This window comes from Anguilla anguilla, chromosome 3, assembly GCF_013347855.1.
Source record: "Anguilla anguilla isolate fAngAng1 chromosome 3, fAngAng1.pri, whole genome shotgun sequence".
NCBI classification, from domain to species: Eukaryota; Metazoa; Chordata; class Actinopteri; order Anguilliformes; family Anguillidae; genus Anguilla; species Anguilla anguilla.
This window is the reverse complement of record NC_049203.1, coordinates 30,831,454-30,849,323: the sequence shown is the minus strand read 5'-3', so window position 1 is coordinate 30,849,323 and position 17,870 is coordinate 30,831,454. Positions and strand designations below refer to the sequence as shown.

Below are 17,870 nucleotides of genomic sequence, written 5' to 3'. Positions count from 1 at the left end.
CTTGAGATCATATTGTAGAAGTGTCCCGTCTTGTGTGTTTCAGGTTAATATGAAAAAGGCTGGTCCCTACTAGCATTTCTAGCGATCCGTTACATATTCACAGTTGTAAACCAAGTAGCAGGAAGCAAACTAGCCATTAGAGAAGAAGCGACATTTGCAGTACTTAATGGTCGCGACTACAGAATTAATTAGTCTATCAATATAACTAAAATGTATATGTATTAAGTTGGATTTTTTCCCTTTTAGACAGTTATATGTAATTTTTAGACTAATTTAAGACTTGCATTTAAATAGGTAACGGAGTCCAGTCCGCTTGAATAAATATGAAATAAATGCAGTAGCATTTCAGATTCAGTAGCACCCCCTCCCTGCAGTCTCATCTGCAACTACACCCCCCTCCCATGACATAATGGACAATATTGTCTATCTTGGCATTCATAAAAATATTGTTTGACCACTCAAAAATTGTACTCCGTCATAGCAACAACATAAACCCGACAATAGCCCTAAGATATGCCAATAAAGCAGACAAAACTCTGCTCACTGAATAACGAAATAAATGAGAAAAAGTTTTTTTTAAATGATACCAAGTATGTTCTACAGTCAATATCAGGGACTATATATTGAATAAATATACAACCTTACCATTGGTTTTACGCATACAGATGTCCCTTTTTAGACTGAGTGGTCATATATTGCCTTGGACAATCCGTTTGTAAAATATATGCGCATTTGTGATGCCTGGGTACCTTCCAAAATAGGTGTGCGTAATATCACGTGTGTTTACGACGTTGTCGTCCTTTTTAGTACAGTCTGGCTTGATTGACAATTAATTTATTCAGAAGGTGAGAGTATAAGCTTTCTAACGATGTATAACATGTCTAATTTTTCTTTTGGAATAGTGTTTTATAGGTCAGCGTAATCGAAAGTTTTGTTATCGCATTCACTTATGCATTCACTCTGTGGTAGCAGTAAAAGGCGCTGCACCTAACGGAACGTTGTCAATGATTTTTCGTAGTTTCTTGGAAAATACTATTATTATTGAGGACCTCTGAGCATAGCCAAGCCATATGTTTGCTGATAAGACCTAGCTGACATCGTTTTCTGGTGTAAGACAGAAGTATATCATTGATTTCCTGCCTCTGTCTTTATCTACTGAAAACAGATAACATTTCATCATTGCTATGCAAGTATTACTACTCAAAATATTTCAGTTATATGCGTTATTTTTTAAATTGAGTGTCTTTAAATAGGTTAGTGGTATTATATAATGAGGATATTTCACACTGTAATGTAAGCGTTCGTTGTTAGTCTAGTAGTTTTTGTGATGCATGCAACAGTGATGACAAGAGTGTTTTAACATTGCGAAAACTTGGTGGACATTTGAACATTGTTTTAATGTCGTCCCATCCCCATACAAGAAAACATACGAGAGTACAAAGTATAGAAATACATACAAGAGTTCATTATTACACATTTAGGTACTGTACAGCATTGTGTGACAATATTTTTGCATTAATTTTAAATCTGATATCAATGTTTAATTTTAAACCTTCATAAAGGGCTCATTAAATGCTTTACAATGGACAAAAAGTATTATATTCCTTTTTGGAGAGATTTTGGATATGTTTCTGTACCCCTAGCTGTTTTAGACCACTGTACTGACGGAAAGATTGTAATTTCCACTTGCAAATGATGCAACAGTGAGTTTCTTGAGTCGAAACAGTCGATTTGTAGTGAAATACATGAATATGTTGTGATTTACAGCCATGCATAATTTAGACATTTTGGGTAGATTTGGAGACGATGGGTACACTGCTTAGTTTTTGCTTCATAGATCTTTAGTAGTTCTACATATCCACCCTTAGATTTTATAAACTTGTGGTCAAAAGTTTTTGATCCATGACATGTATATTTTAACCTGCTGTATGCAATCTCCCAGTATTTCATTGTGAACTAAAAAAAGATTCATTTTAGATTTCTTCCTAGACAAGTTGCATTTGTGGCACTTTATTTCTTCCAAAATCATAAATTCCAAGTAATCTAAGCCAGTATTTTAAATGGTAAAAATGTATTGCTTCATTTAAGCCGTTTTTCAAGTCTCTGTGGTGTTCACATCTGGAGTTATAAAGCTTTAAATAGGGTACCCCCTAAATGGGCAAGGATTGGCAAGATTTGCCAAGGGATTAAATTTCTGCCATCCAATATGTTCATTTTCCAAAAGGATTTTATAACTGCATTTATTTATATACAGTTCGGAGTTTTATTTTTATACAGTGCAGAGATATTTCATCCACACCATTTCAGAAGTACATTAGTTCCTGTTCTCTCATACACATGTGATGCAATGTAGAGGGGAAAACAAAATGCGTGACACTTGTGTATCTGATCCTTCCATATTAAAGCCTTAAAAAGATGTGTAGTGAACGTAACATAATTTTAAATAATAACAATAATAATAATAATTATTAAAGCGGCAAGCGGCGTTGGGAGGGGTCCAAGCATTGGCACTATTGCGCCCCTATGGAGCGATTTTAAAATGGTTTTGTCCTCATGATCATATACCTTCACCCAACATATCTACTGAATATCATGATGATCGTATAAAATATTGATGACTTATGGCCAATTTTGTGCTAAGAGACGCTGTCGGAATACTTAGTTGCTTCGCCATGGATGTGTGCTGGTCGCTTGCCGTAAAGGCCTTTACTACATCGTAGCACTTAGATGGCATGTCGTAACACTTAGATGGCCTGGCGTGTATGTAGAGCTGCAGCGCTTCCGCACCGCAACTAAAAAAGGCGTTAGACTATTGTTGTCACAATACCAAAATTTTGACTTTGATACCGATACCAGGTTTAGTATCACGATACTCGATACTGAAATGATACTTGAAACTTAAATGATACTGATTCGATACTCGGTACCTAACGAAACTGAAATTACCTTAAGAAAACAGAAACACAATGTCCACAAGGGTTCACCTTATTTTCGAATTTCGAGGCTTATTAACAACCTTTAAGTTGAAGCCTGTTCAACATATTAATAAGCATAGGCCTATAGTTTTACAACACTAAACAATAGAAAAATATATTGAATATATTTCAAAAATTAAACAATTGTAAACTAAATAATCTTTAAACAGGTCAATCACTTTGAAATAGATCTAAAAAACAGCATATTTTAATAATAATACAGCATCTTCCTTTAATAAAATATTTCCAAATTAGAACGAAGCTTCTAATTTGTCGAAGCTTGCGCTGTATCAACGAGGCTGAAGGCACAAGCGCACGTCACCTGACTTGGCTACCTTAGTTGCTACTGCCATCCAGCGAAGATTCTGACAAATTACACCTTTCATCCTCTCAATCAGTAATGCGGGAGACACATTTCCCTGGCTTTTACATTTGACCCAAAAGTACAGAACGTTGGAAAATTCTAATACCGAACATTTTTTTTTTTTTTTTAAGTACCGAAAAAGTGCTGAAGTTGCGGTATACCATGCAACAGTATGTCAGACACATATTCCAATCCATTAATAGAATAGAATAATACTACATGTTTCAAATAAATACATTGAAACATTGAGACATTGAAAAAAACGTGCTGCCCGCAGAGTACCGTATTATTTATTTCTACATTGGCAGACTAGGCCTATAAATTGCGTCTTTTGTTTATATTCAATATTAGTAATTGCAGCGAGAAACTGCAGCTGTAGACACAAGGAAGTGTGTTATATTATGGTAGCAATGGAACAAAGCGGACTATATATATAGGCTATATTTACCGTCATTGTTTTATTATACCAGTGTGTTTTTGCGCGTTTGCACAGAAACTCAAATACTATCAATAAAAATGGTTTAGCTATTTCTCAGCATAATGACGGACGGGGATGGGACAATATGAAAACAATTTTCAACCGTCCACCACGTTTTGGCAATGTTCTAACACTCTTGTTATCACTGTTGCATGCATCACAAAAACTATTGCACTACTAACGGTTACATTAGTGTGACATTTCCACATTATATAATACCACTAACCTGTTTAACGACACTCAATTTCAAAAATAACGTATATAACCGAAATATTTTGAGCAGTAATACTTACATAACAATGAGGAAATTTTATCTGTGTTCAGTAGATAGAGACAGCGACAGTAATTCAATAATACAGTTTCTGTTTTACTCCAGAAAACAATGTCAGCCAGGTCTATTAGCAAACATATGGCTTGGCTATGCCCAGAGGTCCTCAATAATAATAGTATTTTCCAAGAAATTATGAAAAATCGTTGACAACGTTTCATTACATGCAGCATCTTTTATGTAATCGCCATTTGTTAATGTTTTTCTAAGATGCATACTTTTTCAGAATGTTGTTGCCAGAATCTACCAGGGGCCAGGGGCAGCTGAGTGTGGCCCAAGCATTTTGCCCGAGGGGTGAAATATAAGTGGGACAATGACAAATGGAAAGCTCTGACTGACAGTGGTAACCAAATTAATTCAACCGTCGCAGTCGGAAAGACAGGCAATGCCGGTCTATTTTATTTCGTTTTAACATAGCCTACTTTGTTTAGCACTGTAAAAATAAACATTTTGCTTATTTGATTTATTCCAAAACGTTTGGAAATGTTAAATCTTTGTTCTGTTTAAAGAAATAAGTGCTAATAAAGGGTTCATTCTATTCTACTTATGCTGCCTTTTTGTAAACGAAAAGACCGTCTGTTTGACCAAAATAAATTCATTTGATTTAATTCGACTGTCGCTAATTAAATCACATTTTCATCTCTCTAACAGGCAATTTCGATCAGTTTTATTTCGTTTCATTTATTAACACTGTCACTACTTAAATATGCTATAAGCCTATTGTTTCATTTCCTACTTAATATCTAAGAATGTTTAGGCAATTTAATGTTTAGCACTGTAAAAATAAATATTTTATTTGTTTCAATAAGTTTGGAAATGTTAAATATTTGTTGTTTATAAAAATACATGTTAATAAAGTTATGTTGTTAATTATATTCAATTAACAAGTCCTCCCCCCCCCCCCCCACACACACAAATCCTACACATTTGTCATTGCTGGTGAGCGCAGTAACCTTGTCAGCATGGGGTTGGGGGGGTTGGGGGGGGGGGGGGGGTTGCTATTGTATAAACATGGCTGTAGTGCTGTGGCAGCTTCTCTCACCTGGCCACAGAGTACATGAAGAGAAAGTCATTGTCAGGTGAGCCTGGGTTCTTGCCATAGTCCATGTACTTCTTTTGGGTAGTGTTTTTTATGTCCTTGATCACGGACTCCATCTCTTTGCTCAGGTTGGATTCAGTCTGAAAAACAGATTGTTCTAGTGAGGGAGAATTCCATTTTTAATCTGAGGCACAAGACTACATGAGGGTAGAGATTGTGATAACAATGAGAGTCTGCTCTATGATTTAGTTATTACTGTGGCAACTATGAGACAGCACAAGACTGGCAGGAGACAAAAGTGTGGTAGTGTGGTTTGAGTGATGATTTCAGATAAACTTAAATGTTGCATTTTAATTAAAGGTCTTTTAGGGTCCAGTTTCGAGGCTTCAAACACATCATCTGGGAGGCATATGAAATACGACAGTCAAAGCCTCTCTGTAGTTAAAGGATACATACTGGAAAGGCCCCCGGCTGGTCCTGCAGGTCCTCCACTTCCTTGACCAGTACTGCCATATTCTTGGTGCTGTGGGCATGCCAAGTGCCAGTCTCTGTCCCATGACCGGGGTGACAGGGCAGCACACTGTTGGCGAACTGCCTACACAAGGGGCAGGTGAATTCCCCCTTGTCCACTGAGAAACCCTGGAGCACCTGATCATTCTGAGAAAGAGTACACATATGTGAATACATGAATATATGCACAGATGGACCACAAGATAACTTTTGACCCCTTTAAACGCTGCTGTGGGTAACTGAAAAGAATAAAATAACAAATAACGATAGGTCGGGCTGAGATCAATGCTTCAGAGCTCTGAAGCTTAGTTTTTTGGATTGGGATATGGACCCTATATTCAGATTTAGTTCATTTTTTTACCCCCCAAAACAAAATCTTTTTTTTCCCCACAAATAAAGAAAAAACAGTAATTAGTTACTAATAAATGATTGTTTGCCAACAAAGTTTTTTTTTTTTACTATATTGATTGAGCTTTGAAGTGTTAGGCAGTTTATCACACATATAACCAACAGAAGCATGTACAACCAGCCTTCCATGTGACTCATCTGTACATTCTCCACATTGTTGTCCAAAGCCTGTTTTTTCCAGATACAACCACTGTCCAACTACTGCAGACTAATTTTCATTGCTGGAGAAACATATTGCATATTTTAGCTGAATGTGTACTATGCTGAAAGGAATGCGATCTTAAAGTAGCTGCACGAGAGGCATCCAAGATCCCTTCCGAGTCCTCTTGATAAATACCAAGGCTTGCATTTTTAACTTGCAACTTTCTATTTCTCACCAAATACCTATGTCTCATCGTGAGCTTTCAGGAGTACTATCAGTCACTTGTATTCTGATTCTAGGATATAGCTTGGTGGTGTGCAACCTATGCAAGCCAGTGCTAGCAGGCTGCAGCTTTCATTTTTATACATATATCAAGATGCAACTTTCAATCTGCTATAAAGCCTGCTTTCTTAGAAGCTCAGTAAAATTCTGTAACACAAACACATCAATTTTATTGCTTTGTTTTCTTTTGCATCTTTTCTTAGTCTAGCTTGTTTATTTATTTACTCACCTCTATTGCAGCATAGTTATTGTATCCTACACTCAGCTTTAGGCCTATTTATTAATGTCTTTTTAAAATATATTTCTAATTTATACCATATGCTGCGTGAAGTAATAGGCCTACATAAAATCTGACAGTTTAGAGGCCTGCACATAACTGTGAAGATTGACACAGGTTATATTTATCTCTTTCATTCAATTCATGGTCTGAGTTTACACAAATGCACTTGCTTTTTTTCATTTCAATAAAAAAAAATTTTTTAAATGAAAAAAAAAAAGACCTCCCTATATTGTTTCCTGCTTCATGGGCACATTATTAAATATATGTGGGTGCGCTCCCTGCTGGACATGTCTTAACATTATTTGGAAGGTCCCTGAAAAAAGAAAAGATTTTTCATAGATTACTATGAAAAGTTAAAGCTTTGGAGTTTCACTGAAAATTGCCAACAAAACTTCATATTGTAAACAAGGCCACCGCAGAGCGTGGCATATGCCCCCGACCGTAGGGTCCTCTAATGGTGTTAATATGTTTATTTTGGGTTCCAAACTGAATTTTTGCACTACAAATCACCAAAAGAAATTTAACACCACACTCAAACCATGACGCATGCATTTTAATCAGATCACTAGCCCTCTAATGCCAGCCCAAGGGCAACACTTTGGAGGAGTAATATCACCTTTATATGGTCTCTGTTGTTCTCGACGATGAGGGAGGTGACACCCAACTTCAAAGTGACATTGGATACGGGGCTCGCAAGTTGATATGAAGTGAATCGTCTCCTCGCTTGGAGATGCATCAACAGTGTGTAATATCTTAATTTCACATTGAAATGACAAAGTAAACATATGCTGAAAAATAGTCCATTGTTTACTGATAAATCATGAGGTAATGGACTACTTACATCTTGTAACGTCAACCTGAACTTGAAACCGCAAAGTATGGCATATGCCCCTGACTGTACATGGTCAACCACATGAAGGCAGCCATATTGAATGAGCGGTGGCGTCACCGATCGAAACCAGCCTTCATGTGGTCAAGGTCCAATGACCCTTCCCTCTAAGGGGACAAATGGACCCAAACCATGCCAGGAAAATGCCCCCCACAGCAAAACAGCGCCACCAGACGCCATCACTGTAGGGGCCAAGCATTCAGGCCTGTACTGTGCTCTTGGTGTACGCCACACATGCACTCGCCACACATGCATTCACCACTCGAGAATATGGTGAAGGATGGCTCATCTAACAATATCAATTTTTCCCACATCTCTGTAGACCTGTGCCTATGTTTTTTGCACCACCAAACTCTGAAATGTGCATTCATCTTTATAATGAGGGTTTATGCACAGCAACCCTACTATAATATTGCCATCTATGTAGATGTTCACAGACTGTTCTTGCAGATTATGTCCTCTATTGATACTCTCAGTCACCTGAGTTGCTCTTCTGTTTTTCCTTACACATCGCACTAATGCACAAACATCACTGTCATATAATGTGTGCTTTTGACCACATTTTCCAAACCCTATTTGCTGATGTCTTTCCCATAGATCTAAATGTAGATGTCACTTTAGTCACTGTTCCTATTCAAACACTAGCCAGTCGAGCAGTCTTTGTGACTGAAGTTCCTGCCATCCATGCCCCAATAATGAACTCTTTTTCAAAGTCACATAGGTCTTTTCCTCTTGCCATCTTGATCCAAAACTGAGGTCAACTGAGTCTGCTCAGCATTTTTATACATGCCACAGAGCAAGATAGGACATTAATAGCATAATTGTATCATGCAGTACACTTGTATGGAAGCATCTTCATTCATTATGTTTCTCCACTCATTTATTCAGGTTTTTCCTTTAATTTGTAACACATTTTCCTGTGCTCTACAGTATATAATCTTTTTGTTGCATGGGGATAGGATGACATACTATTATGATCACTCCAAGGGAAATTTTACATTCATCTAGCACATATCAGCACACAGTAAATTAGGATGAGTATTGTCCATGCCATTTCCATTCCAGTTAGCCCCCAATACAAATGTGATATGCATTATTAGCAGGGCTGTCAAAGTTAACGCGATAATAACGCGTTAACGCAAATTCGTTTTAACGCCACTAATTTTTTTAATGCACATTAATGCACGTTGCACACGCTGCATTCAAGACAACTTGTGAAAAAAGCAATTGAATGGTCGTAGAACTCGGAATTATAGGTCGGAAATTTGAGCATCATTTCTGAGCTCCGACTTTTCCGACTTCCAGATTGGTGACGTCACATTAAGACAAATGGAGGCATTTGTAGTTTGTGGTAGGAAAGAAAAATGGTGTATTTAGGCTTTTCATGCATTTTCATTTGGGTGTGTGATTATGCGATATGCATTAGTATCGTTTATGTTTACCATTCATTATAGCAATATGTGAAATTTAAAAGTAACGATATCCATCAGCAACTTTTTTCGCTAGCCAGCTTAGCTAGAAAACGTTATTCTGCTCAGAAATAAATTCTGTTAATGATATAACAAAACACCTGACAGTGATACCATATTTACATTTCAGTACTACTGCAGCCAAACTAGTTTCGGGGTTTCACTCTATTTACTCATTTAATATACCCCTTAACAATAAAATAAAGGAGCGTTTTCTGTGGGAATCCATGTTTTCCGGAGTAAAACAGCATGAATGCAGTTTTTCATTGTCTGGGCATATTGCTCAGAAGAAGGGAGCTGCCCTGTCGTCCGAAAATGTAAACAGGCTTGTCTGTTCAAGCAACTGGCTCAGTGCAAAGAAATAGAAGTATAGCCTAACTGTTGTATCTAAAGAAATGGAAGTATAGCCTAACTGCAATATCCTAGTTCAAGTCCTAGTTCTGTATTATACTCCCATTCCACTGTTTCCTGCTCACTTTATTTATGGTTTGTTTTATTTTGTATCATCCTGTTTTGAGCCCACATAGTAGAAGGGGGTGTTTTTGTGAGCCTTTCCCCATGCGAGGCTGGACACAATTACGTTGTGTGATTTGCTTTAGAAGTGCGAGCGATCCAGGGAATGATCTTTGAGTAATGGAAAATTTAGCTGTTGTTGCGATGCATTGAGGTCCATCGTTTTGTGTTAATGCTTAAAAAAACGGGATGTTTTAGTGAACCTTTATAAGCGTAAAGTTGGACACACTACATTGTGTGAGTACTCATATTACTAAGTAATGTAAAATTTAGCAGGTCAATATGCCCATCTGTTGTTGCCTGTTGGGTTTCAGTTTGCCATGTTATGATTTGAGCTTATTTTGTTATGCTAAATGCAGTACCATTGAGGGTTTCTGGACAATATTTTTCATTGTCTTGTTAATTGATTTCCAATAATAAATAAACATACATTTGCATAAAGCAAGCATATTTGTCCACTCCCATGTTGATAAGAGTATTAAACACTTGAAAAATATCCCTTTAAGGTACATTTTGAACAGATAAAAAATGTGCGATTAATATGCGATTAATCGTGATTAAATATTTTAATCGATTGACAGCCCTAATTATTAGCAAAGGCTAACAGTTGTTCCTTATGACCAATGCAAATATTACAATATCAAAAATATGAGAAAACAAGCAGTAATGTGTACATGTTCATAATATATAACCTAGCTAGACTTCATGATTCCTGCTTTTCTCACCCACTCCAATTTAGGGTCTCCAATTGGCCTACCTGCATGTCTTTGGACTGAGGGAGGAAACTGGAGTACCCGGAGGAAACCCATGCAGACACGCGGAGAACATGCAAACTCCACACAGAAAAGCCCCAAGCCGAGATTCGAACCCACGACCCTCTTGCTGTAAGGCGACAGTGCACCACCATGCCGCCCCTGTTCTTTCATAATCCGTTGGAAATCAATGTTTGTCAAAAAGTAATTCATTTTTGGCTGTTTTCATGTTTATTTTTAGCAGAACAATATATTGGCTATTTTACTCCAATACTGTATTGGTGTAAAAATATAGTATTTAACCCTCTGGGGTCGGGAGCTCCGCCGGCGGAGCTCGGCAAGATTAAATGAACTTTCGTTTCTATTTGTTTCTAGTTGTTATCATACAGACGCAATAAAAACATTGACAGAAACCTTAGAATCGCGACTTTCCAATGCGCTCACTGACAAATAATATGAATTGTTTTAAAAGTTCTAAATTTGATTAATTAAACCATATATGCTTCGTTAATCCTTACTCATTACTATGTGAATTTCGCTCAGCAGGAAGTCCACCCAAATCGCATTCACATGTTAACGACATTATAACTACTCTCCATAGAAGGAGAGTAGGGGAGGGGCGATGCGAGATCCATGTGAGAAATGCCAAGTCTGCGAAAGCAGGATAGAATGTCAAAGTGTAGCCTAATTCACTTCTTTTGAGGTAAACATTTCGTTTAATTTCGGAAATGGTCCGTCCGGAAGCCGATATTGATGAAGAGCGGTGTCATTTCGAACAGCGAACTAATCCATCTGAGGATCAACTTCATGAGTAAGTATATTTCTTATGATCATATTGGTAAATATGTGTACTGTATTGCAACGTGTCTCTGTTTGTAGGAATATCCAGCAATATGCGCGTTTGTAAATTCCCACACTACGAACGATTCTATTGCATCTCAGAATTATAGGCTAGGCTCTCTGCGTCTGGTTGTGTGTTAGAATTAGCAGGTAGACTGTATTTTTTTCGATCATATTGGTAATAAATAGCCCATGCCTGGCGTGTAGTGGCGTGGCCAGGATTCTAAAACTGATGTCCTCGCACAATCGATGTTAGCATACTGTAAGTAAATTCGGGAAATAGCAATATAATAACCACTTAGCTAAACAGACCTAGCCTACTTCAGATTGAGGCATTGTTATTGATGAGTTGTGTGTAGTTGAGCTGGAATATCAATGTTTATTTAGTTTAGCTAATGTTGTTTCGTTGATAGCTTGCATTATTTGTAAATGTGTGCTGTATTACATTCTCTGTGTGTTTGTAGGAATATTCACTAATATGCGCGCTTGTAAATTCCCACACTACGGACGATTCTAACCATTGCTTCTCAAAATTATAGGCTACCTCTCTGCGTCTGGTTGTGTTTGTTTGGTTCTTTGTTTGTATATGATGTAACCATGTCACATTTTCTAAGTTTTGTTTTCATTAGTTAGTGGTTTGCCCCTTTTTTGTAAAGCACATTTAATTTTCACCTGTTGAAGGAAATGTGCTATACAAATAAAGTTTGATTTGATGTCACATTTCCTAACAATTTTGTTTTTATCATATTTACAGAGATGCTGATCAGGAAACACGGCCTAGTTCACCACTAGCTAAGAGGCCACGCAAGCATTGCAAGAGTACACCAGTCTCATCTCATCTTCCATGCGTATAGTTTGCTTCAATAAATGTTCTAAAATCAAAAGATGTCTTTGTTTCTGTCTTCTATGGCTCAAATGGTTCACTGAGTCTTTGTCTTAGTGGTGGGGAGACATGCGGCCAGGTGTAAATAGCCTACTTAGCTGGCAGGTCCTCCTACCCAATGCATATTCATTACAGAAAGGCCATTTGCCCTCCCATTCTCACCTGGTGTTGAAAAATAGTAGTCACAACACTAACTTTTAGCAATTTATTTTATATTTCTCATTGGATTTGCTAAAATATTTTGTCATCTTTTGATACCCAAGACCTTGATGAACATATTTCAGTGACCAAAAATCTTAGTTTTTTGGTGTGTTTTATTACAACATTCCTGTGCATGTTCAAAACTACTGTTTGCAGTTTGTGTGTTTTTAGAGCAATTTGCAATCCACATATGATTATGACCTACTTACTGCTGCCATATTATTTTGGCGAGTTTGTGCTGAAAACAGAGATATGAAACACTTTGGAATCACTGCATATAAAGGTGATGAAATTTACACAAATGTCAGAGCATGGCACAATCACCAGTGTGCCTCATTTTACCCTCAGACCCCAGAGGGTTAAGGTTTTATATGTAAGATAACATCATTTAGACACTAACTTTAGCCTGCTTATTTTGTTACCAGTCACACAATCACCTACTTTCGCAGCTACAAGCTAATCATAATTTACTCTTGCAGGATCTGTATGTCTCAGTGTCAAATTCAGTGTAAAATATAGTTTTGAAGCTTTTAAACGTAAGATGACAAGGTAGTACAGAGTTTTGTGCCTTTGGAAGTCTAGCTTTAGGACTTGCTATCTCTGCAGTAACGTTACCTCTGCTCTGCTCTGCTGCCTGCCCTGTCTGCTGTGACAACACTGTGTGAACGCACACAAGTCCTGACAGACAGCCTGGTAGGGCAGACAACTGTTCTGATTGGTTGTTAAGATTCAGGCACGGTGAAATTTAGTGGCTGATTTCAGAGCCTGGGGCAGCCAGTCAGAGTTAATTAAGGGTCATTTCACTTTATCTCATTTCAGACTGCCAAAAAAAAAAATGTTTGTATCATGAAATTGTATCATGGATCAACTGATCTTAGTTCTTCCTTACCCGCAGAGACTCCATGTAAGACTTGTGGCAGTCTATGTGCAGTGTATGGCCACAGGTTTGAACATATACTCCTCCATCCCACCCAATAGATACTGACTGCAGGCAGGAGCTCTGACAAACACAAGAGCAAACAGACCATAAGTAAGAATGTATTCAGCACTGCAGAAATAAAAATACAAACAGGAGCACAGATGGGTCAAGTATTCTGCATCACAAACCACACTGTCTATTTTCATGCTTAGGGAGTTCTAGTGGAATCCTATATAATCACATTATTATTATTACTAGTCTCAGAGATTATTTGATTAGAAAATGAAAAATCATGTCCAATTTGGAATGTAAATTAATATGTTCAGCAACACTAAGTAGAATTTACAGTAAGATGTGTTGGTATCAAAACTGTGGACACACACCAGACAAGTTCTCATGGTGGTAATGACACAAGCCTTTCTGGGGAATGATGAGTGAAATCTTGCAAATTAGATAGCTAGCTAGCCACTGTTTTCAGTATTGCTGTGACAGAATGCTTTGGTGTGCCTGAGTATGATCATGGAAGCTGAAGGAGGGCAGGGCAGCAGCATGCAAGAATGAGAGGTACAAATGTAACAACTGGACTAAATGTTTGGAAAAAAGGAGTGTGGCAAAAGTGATTCAGTCAGGGACAAAATTAGATGTGTAAGGAGATGGGGGGATGCAGCCTGACACCTACGTCCTTGAAGAAGCGCTGCAGGAGGGCAAGCCTGACATCATGGGCTGCCCCACATGTGTCTGCCGGATAGATGTGGTCCTCGTCACTGGTTGGCAGCTTCTTGGCCTGGTTATTCTTGCATCTGTGCCCCAATACTGAAAACAAATGATGAGTGTGGAAAAATTTCAGGATCTGACAGACATATGGTAATGTGATCTTCAACTATACTATTTATGGCTTAGCATAAAATCTACATAAAATAATGTGTACACCTGCTTTGTGGTGAATATACATAAGGTTTAACCCTCATTACCCATATGTTCTCTCCTTTCTCACATCAGAAAGGGTGACTGTAGACAAATCAAAATGACAACAAGTTTCCCTCATATAACTAGAAATACCGCCTCGCGGTTGTATACCTCCGCCAACCAAGGCAAAAGCATGTTTTGTGAGGTCACAGTGACCTTGACCTTTGACCACCAAAATCTAATCAGTTCATTCTTGAGTCCAAGTGGACGTTTGTGCGAAATGTGAAGCAATTCCCTCAAGGCGTTCCTGAGATATCGCGTTCACAAGAATCGGGACGGACGGAAGGACAGATGGACAACCGAAAACATAACACCTCCGGCCACGGCTGTGCCGTCGCGGAGGCATAAAAATAGCAGTTAATGCAGAGAGGGTAAATCTGCCTTTTGCAGGAAAAAAGTGCTAAATAAATTTTGAATGACAATACATATTGTGTAGCATATTTCCTATTCTCAATAGTGTGTACAGATCAAAATCATTAACCTCTCGCCGGCGTGCCGAGATTGCTGATCTCAGACATTCAGTGCTACTGCAACCAAAGTATAAGTTAAAAACAGAAATGCTTTGTTTTAGTTTCATCAGTAGACGATACAGGACAACTATGCCAAATACGGAGTTCGCAGCGCCACCATTGTTGCTCTGGTCGTTCATTTAACAAGCACTTGCAGTCTCATCTGCAACTACACCCCCCATCCATGACATAATGGACAATATTGTCGATCTGGGCATTTATACAAATATTCTTTCACCACTCAAAAATAGTATTCCGTCATAGCAACAAGATAAACCTGACAATAGCCCTAAGATACGCCAATACAGCAGTGAAAAGGCTGCTCATTGAATAACAAAATAAACGAGGCAAAGTTTTCTAAAATGATACCATGTCATTCTACAGTCAATATGTGGGTCTAAATATTGAAGAAATATACAAACTTACCATTGGTTGTATGCGTAGCGATGTCCCTTTTGAGACGGAGTAGTCATATGTTGTCTTGGACAATCCGTTTGTGAAATATACGCACATTTGTGATGCCTGGGTACCTTCCAAAATAGCTATGCGTAATACCACACGTGTTGTTTACGGTGTTGTCGCACTTTTTAGTACAGTCTGGCTTGATTTACTATTCATTTATTCAGTAGGTGAGAGTATAAGCTTTCTAACAATGTATAACATGTCTAATTTTGCTTTGGAATAGCGTTTTATAGGTCAGCGTAACCGAAAGTTTTCTTATCATCGCATTCACTTACGCATTCACTCTGTGGTAGCAGTAAAAGACGCTGCACCTGACGAAACGTTGTCAACAATTTTTCGTAATTTCTCGGAAAATACTATTATTATTGAGGACTTCTGGGCATAGCTAAGCCATATGTTTGCTGATAGACCTAGCTGACATAGTTTTCTGGAGTAAGTCAGAAGAGGAGAACGACAGCATTGATTCTCTGTCTCTGTCTCTATCTACTGAACACAGATAATATTTCATCATCACTATGTAAGTATTACTGCTCAAAATATTTCGGTTATTTACGTTATATTTGAAATTGAGTGTCATTAAATAGGTTAGTGGTATTTTATAATGAGGATATTTCACACTGTAATGTAAGCGTTCCTTGGTAGTTTAGTAGTTTTTGTGATGCATGCAACAGTGATGACATAAGAGCTGGACTATTTCCAAAACGTGGTGGACGGTTGAAAATTGTTTTAATGTCGTCCCATTCCCAAACGAGAAAACATACGAGAGCACAGTGTATAGAAATACATACAAGAGTTAATTATTACACAATTAGGTACTGTACCGCATTGTGTGACAATATTTTTGCATTATTTTTTAATATGATATCAATGTTTCATCTTAAACCTTCATAATGGGCTCATTTGTATGCTTTATAATGGACAAAAAGCCATTTTATTCATTTTTGGAGAGATTTTGGATATGTTTCTGGGCCCCTAACTATTTTAGACCACTGTACTGACGGAAATCTTGTAATTTCCACTTGAAAATCATGCAACAGTAAGTTTCTTGAGTCAAAACAGTTGATTTGTAGTGAAATACGTGAATATGTTGTGATTTACAGCATGTGCGCTAAGGGGTTAAAAAAAAAGATTAGGAAAAAGTATTTTTGACCTATGTTTTCTTATATTTGCTTCTCAATTTAAAATAGTGCTTACCACTAATTAAATGTGACAGGTGCTGGTGTTTTGGTCCGCAAGTAGGGCAAGGTCATTTTTCAGTTTTTTACAGATTACGAAAGTGCAGATATAAGCTTTCAAATGATGTGTCATACATTGAAATCTGAAAATAGTTGAAGAAGATATGCTTATTTGAATGTTGGTACTCCTAAAATCAAGTAGCAGAGAAAATCCCCTTGAAAGATCTTGAACTTTTCACACTTCTCACAGGGAGATAATGGGTGGGAACAATAGCTAGTTAACTCCACCCCAACCACTCCCTCACTAGAGTACCTGTAAATCCTTGCCCATTTAGGGGTTACCCTATTTAAACTCCAGATGTGAATACCACAGAGGCTAGAAAAATGTCTTAAATGAAGCAATACATTTGTACCATTTATAATACTAGCTTAGATTACTTTATATTCATAATTTTGTAAGAAATAAAGTGCCACAAATGCAATGGTCAAGGCAAAAAATCTAAAATGAATTTGCTCCTTTTTTAGTTCGCAATGAAATACTGGGAGATTGCGGGTTAAAGTATACATGTCCTGGATCAAAAACTTCTTGACCACAAGTTCATAAAATCTAAGGGTGGATATGTAGAACTACTAAAGATCTATGAAGCAAAAACTAAGCAGTGTACCCAGCATCTCCAAATCTACCCACAATGTATAAATTATTAACACTGGTCTAAAATAGCTAAGGGTCCAGAAACAAATCCAAAATCTCTCCAAAAAAGGAATATAATGCTTTTTGTCCATTGTAAAGCATATGAGCCCCTTATGAAGGTTTAAGATGAAACATAGATATAATTTAAACATAATGCAAACATATAGTCACACAATGCTGCACAGTACCTAAATGTGTAATAATTAACTCTTGTATGTAGCCTATTTCTATACTCTGTACACTCCTATGTTTTCTTGTATGGGAATGGGACGATATAAAAACATTTTTCAGCCGTCCACCACGTTTTGGCAATGTTTCAACACTCTCCTCATCACTGTTGTATGCGTCACAAAAACCATTACATTGCAGTAATACTTACATAGCAATGATGAAATCGTATCTATGTTCAGTAGATGGAGACAGAGACAGTAAATCAATGACAGTTATATCCGCTTCTGTTTTGCTCCAGAAAACGATGTCAGATAGGTCTATCAGCAAACATATGGCTTAGCTATGCCCAGAAGTCCTCAATAATAATGGTATTTTCCAAGGAATTACGAAAAATCGTAACGTTTCGTTAGGTGCAACGTCTTTTAATGCTACCATATAGAGCGAATGCCATGGTAAGAAAATGTTCGGTTACGCTAACCTATAAAACGCTATTCCAAAAGCAAAATTAGACATGTTATACATCGTTAGAAAGCTTATACTCTCACCTACTGATTGAGCGTCCGCCATTTTAGCAACCTCACACAGTAAACAAACATAGGCTACTACCACACGGCCTTATTTATG

The 17,870-nt window shown here is 37.6% G+C and overlaps 1 protein-coding gene across 5 annotated transcripts in view; it reads right to left on the bottom strand.

Annotated features, from left to right (window-relative positions):
* ubr3 (ubiquitin protein ligase E3 component n-recognin 3) overlaps window positions 1–17,870 on the bottom strand; it is a 418,217-nt gene that overhangs the window by 101,779 nt on the left and 298,568 nt on the right. For all 5 annotated transcript variants that reach the window (XM_035408072.1, XM_035408075.1, XM_035408074.1 and 2 more), the window contains 4 exons: window positions 13,952–14,085; window positions 13,243–13,353; window positions 5,641–5,841; window positions 5,188–5,324 (listed from right to left, as the gene is read on the bottom strand). In XM_035408072.1, the coding sequence (XP_035263963.1) occupies window positions 5,188–5,324; window positions 5,641–5,841; window positions 13,243–13,353; window positions 13,952–14,085 (583 nt within the window). The remainder of the gene's footprint in view (window positions 1–5,187; window positions 5,325–5,640; window positions 5,842–13,242; window positions 13,354–13,951; window positions 14,086–17,870) is intronic.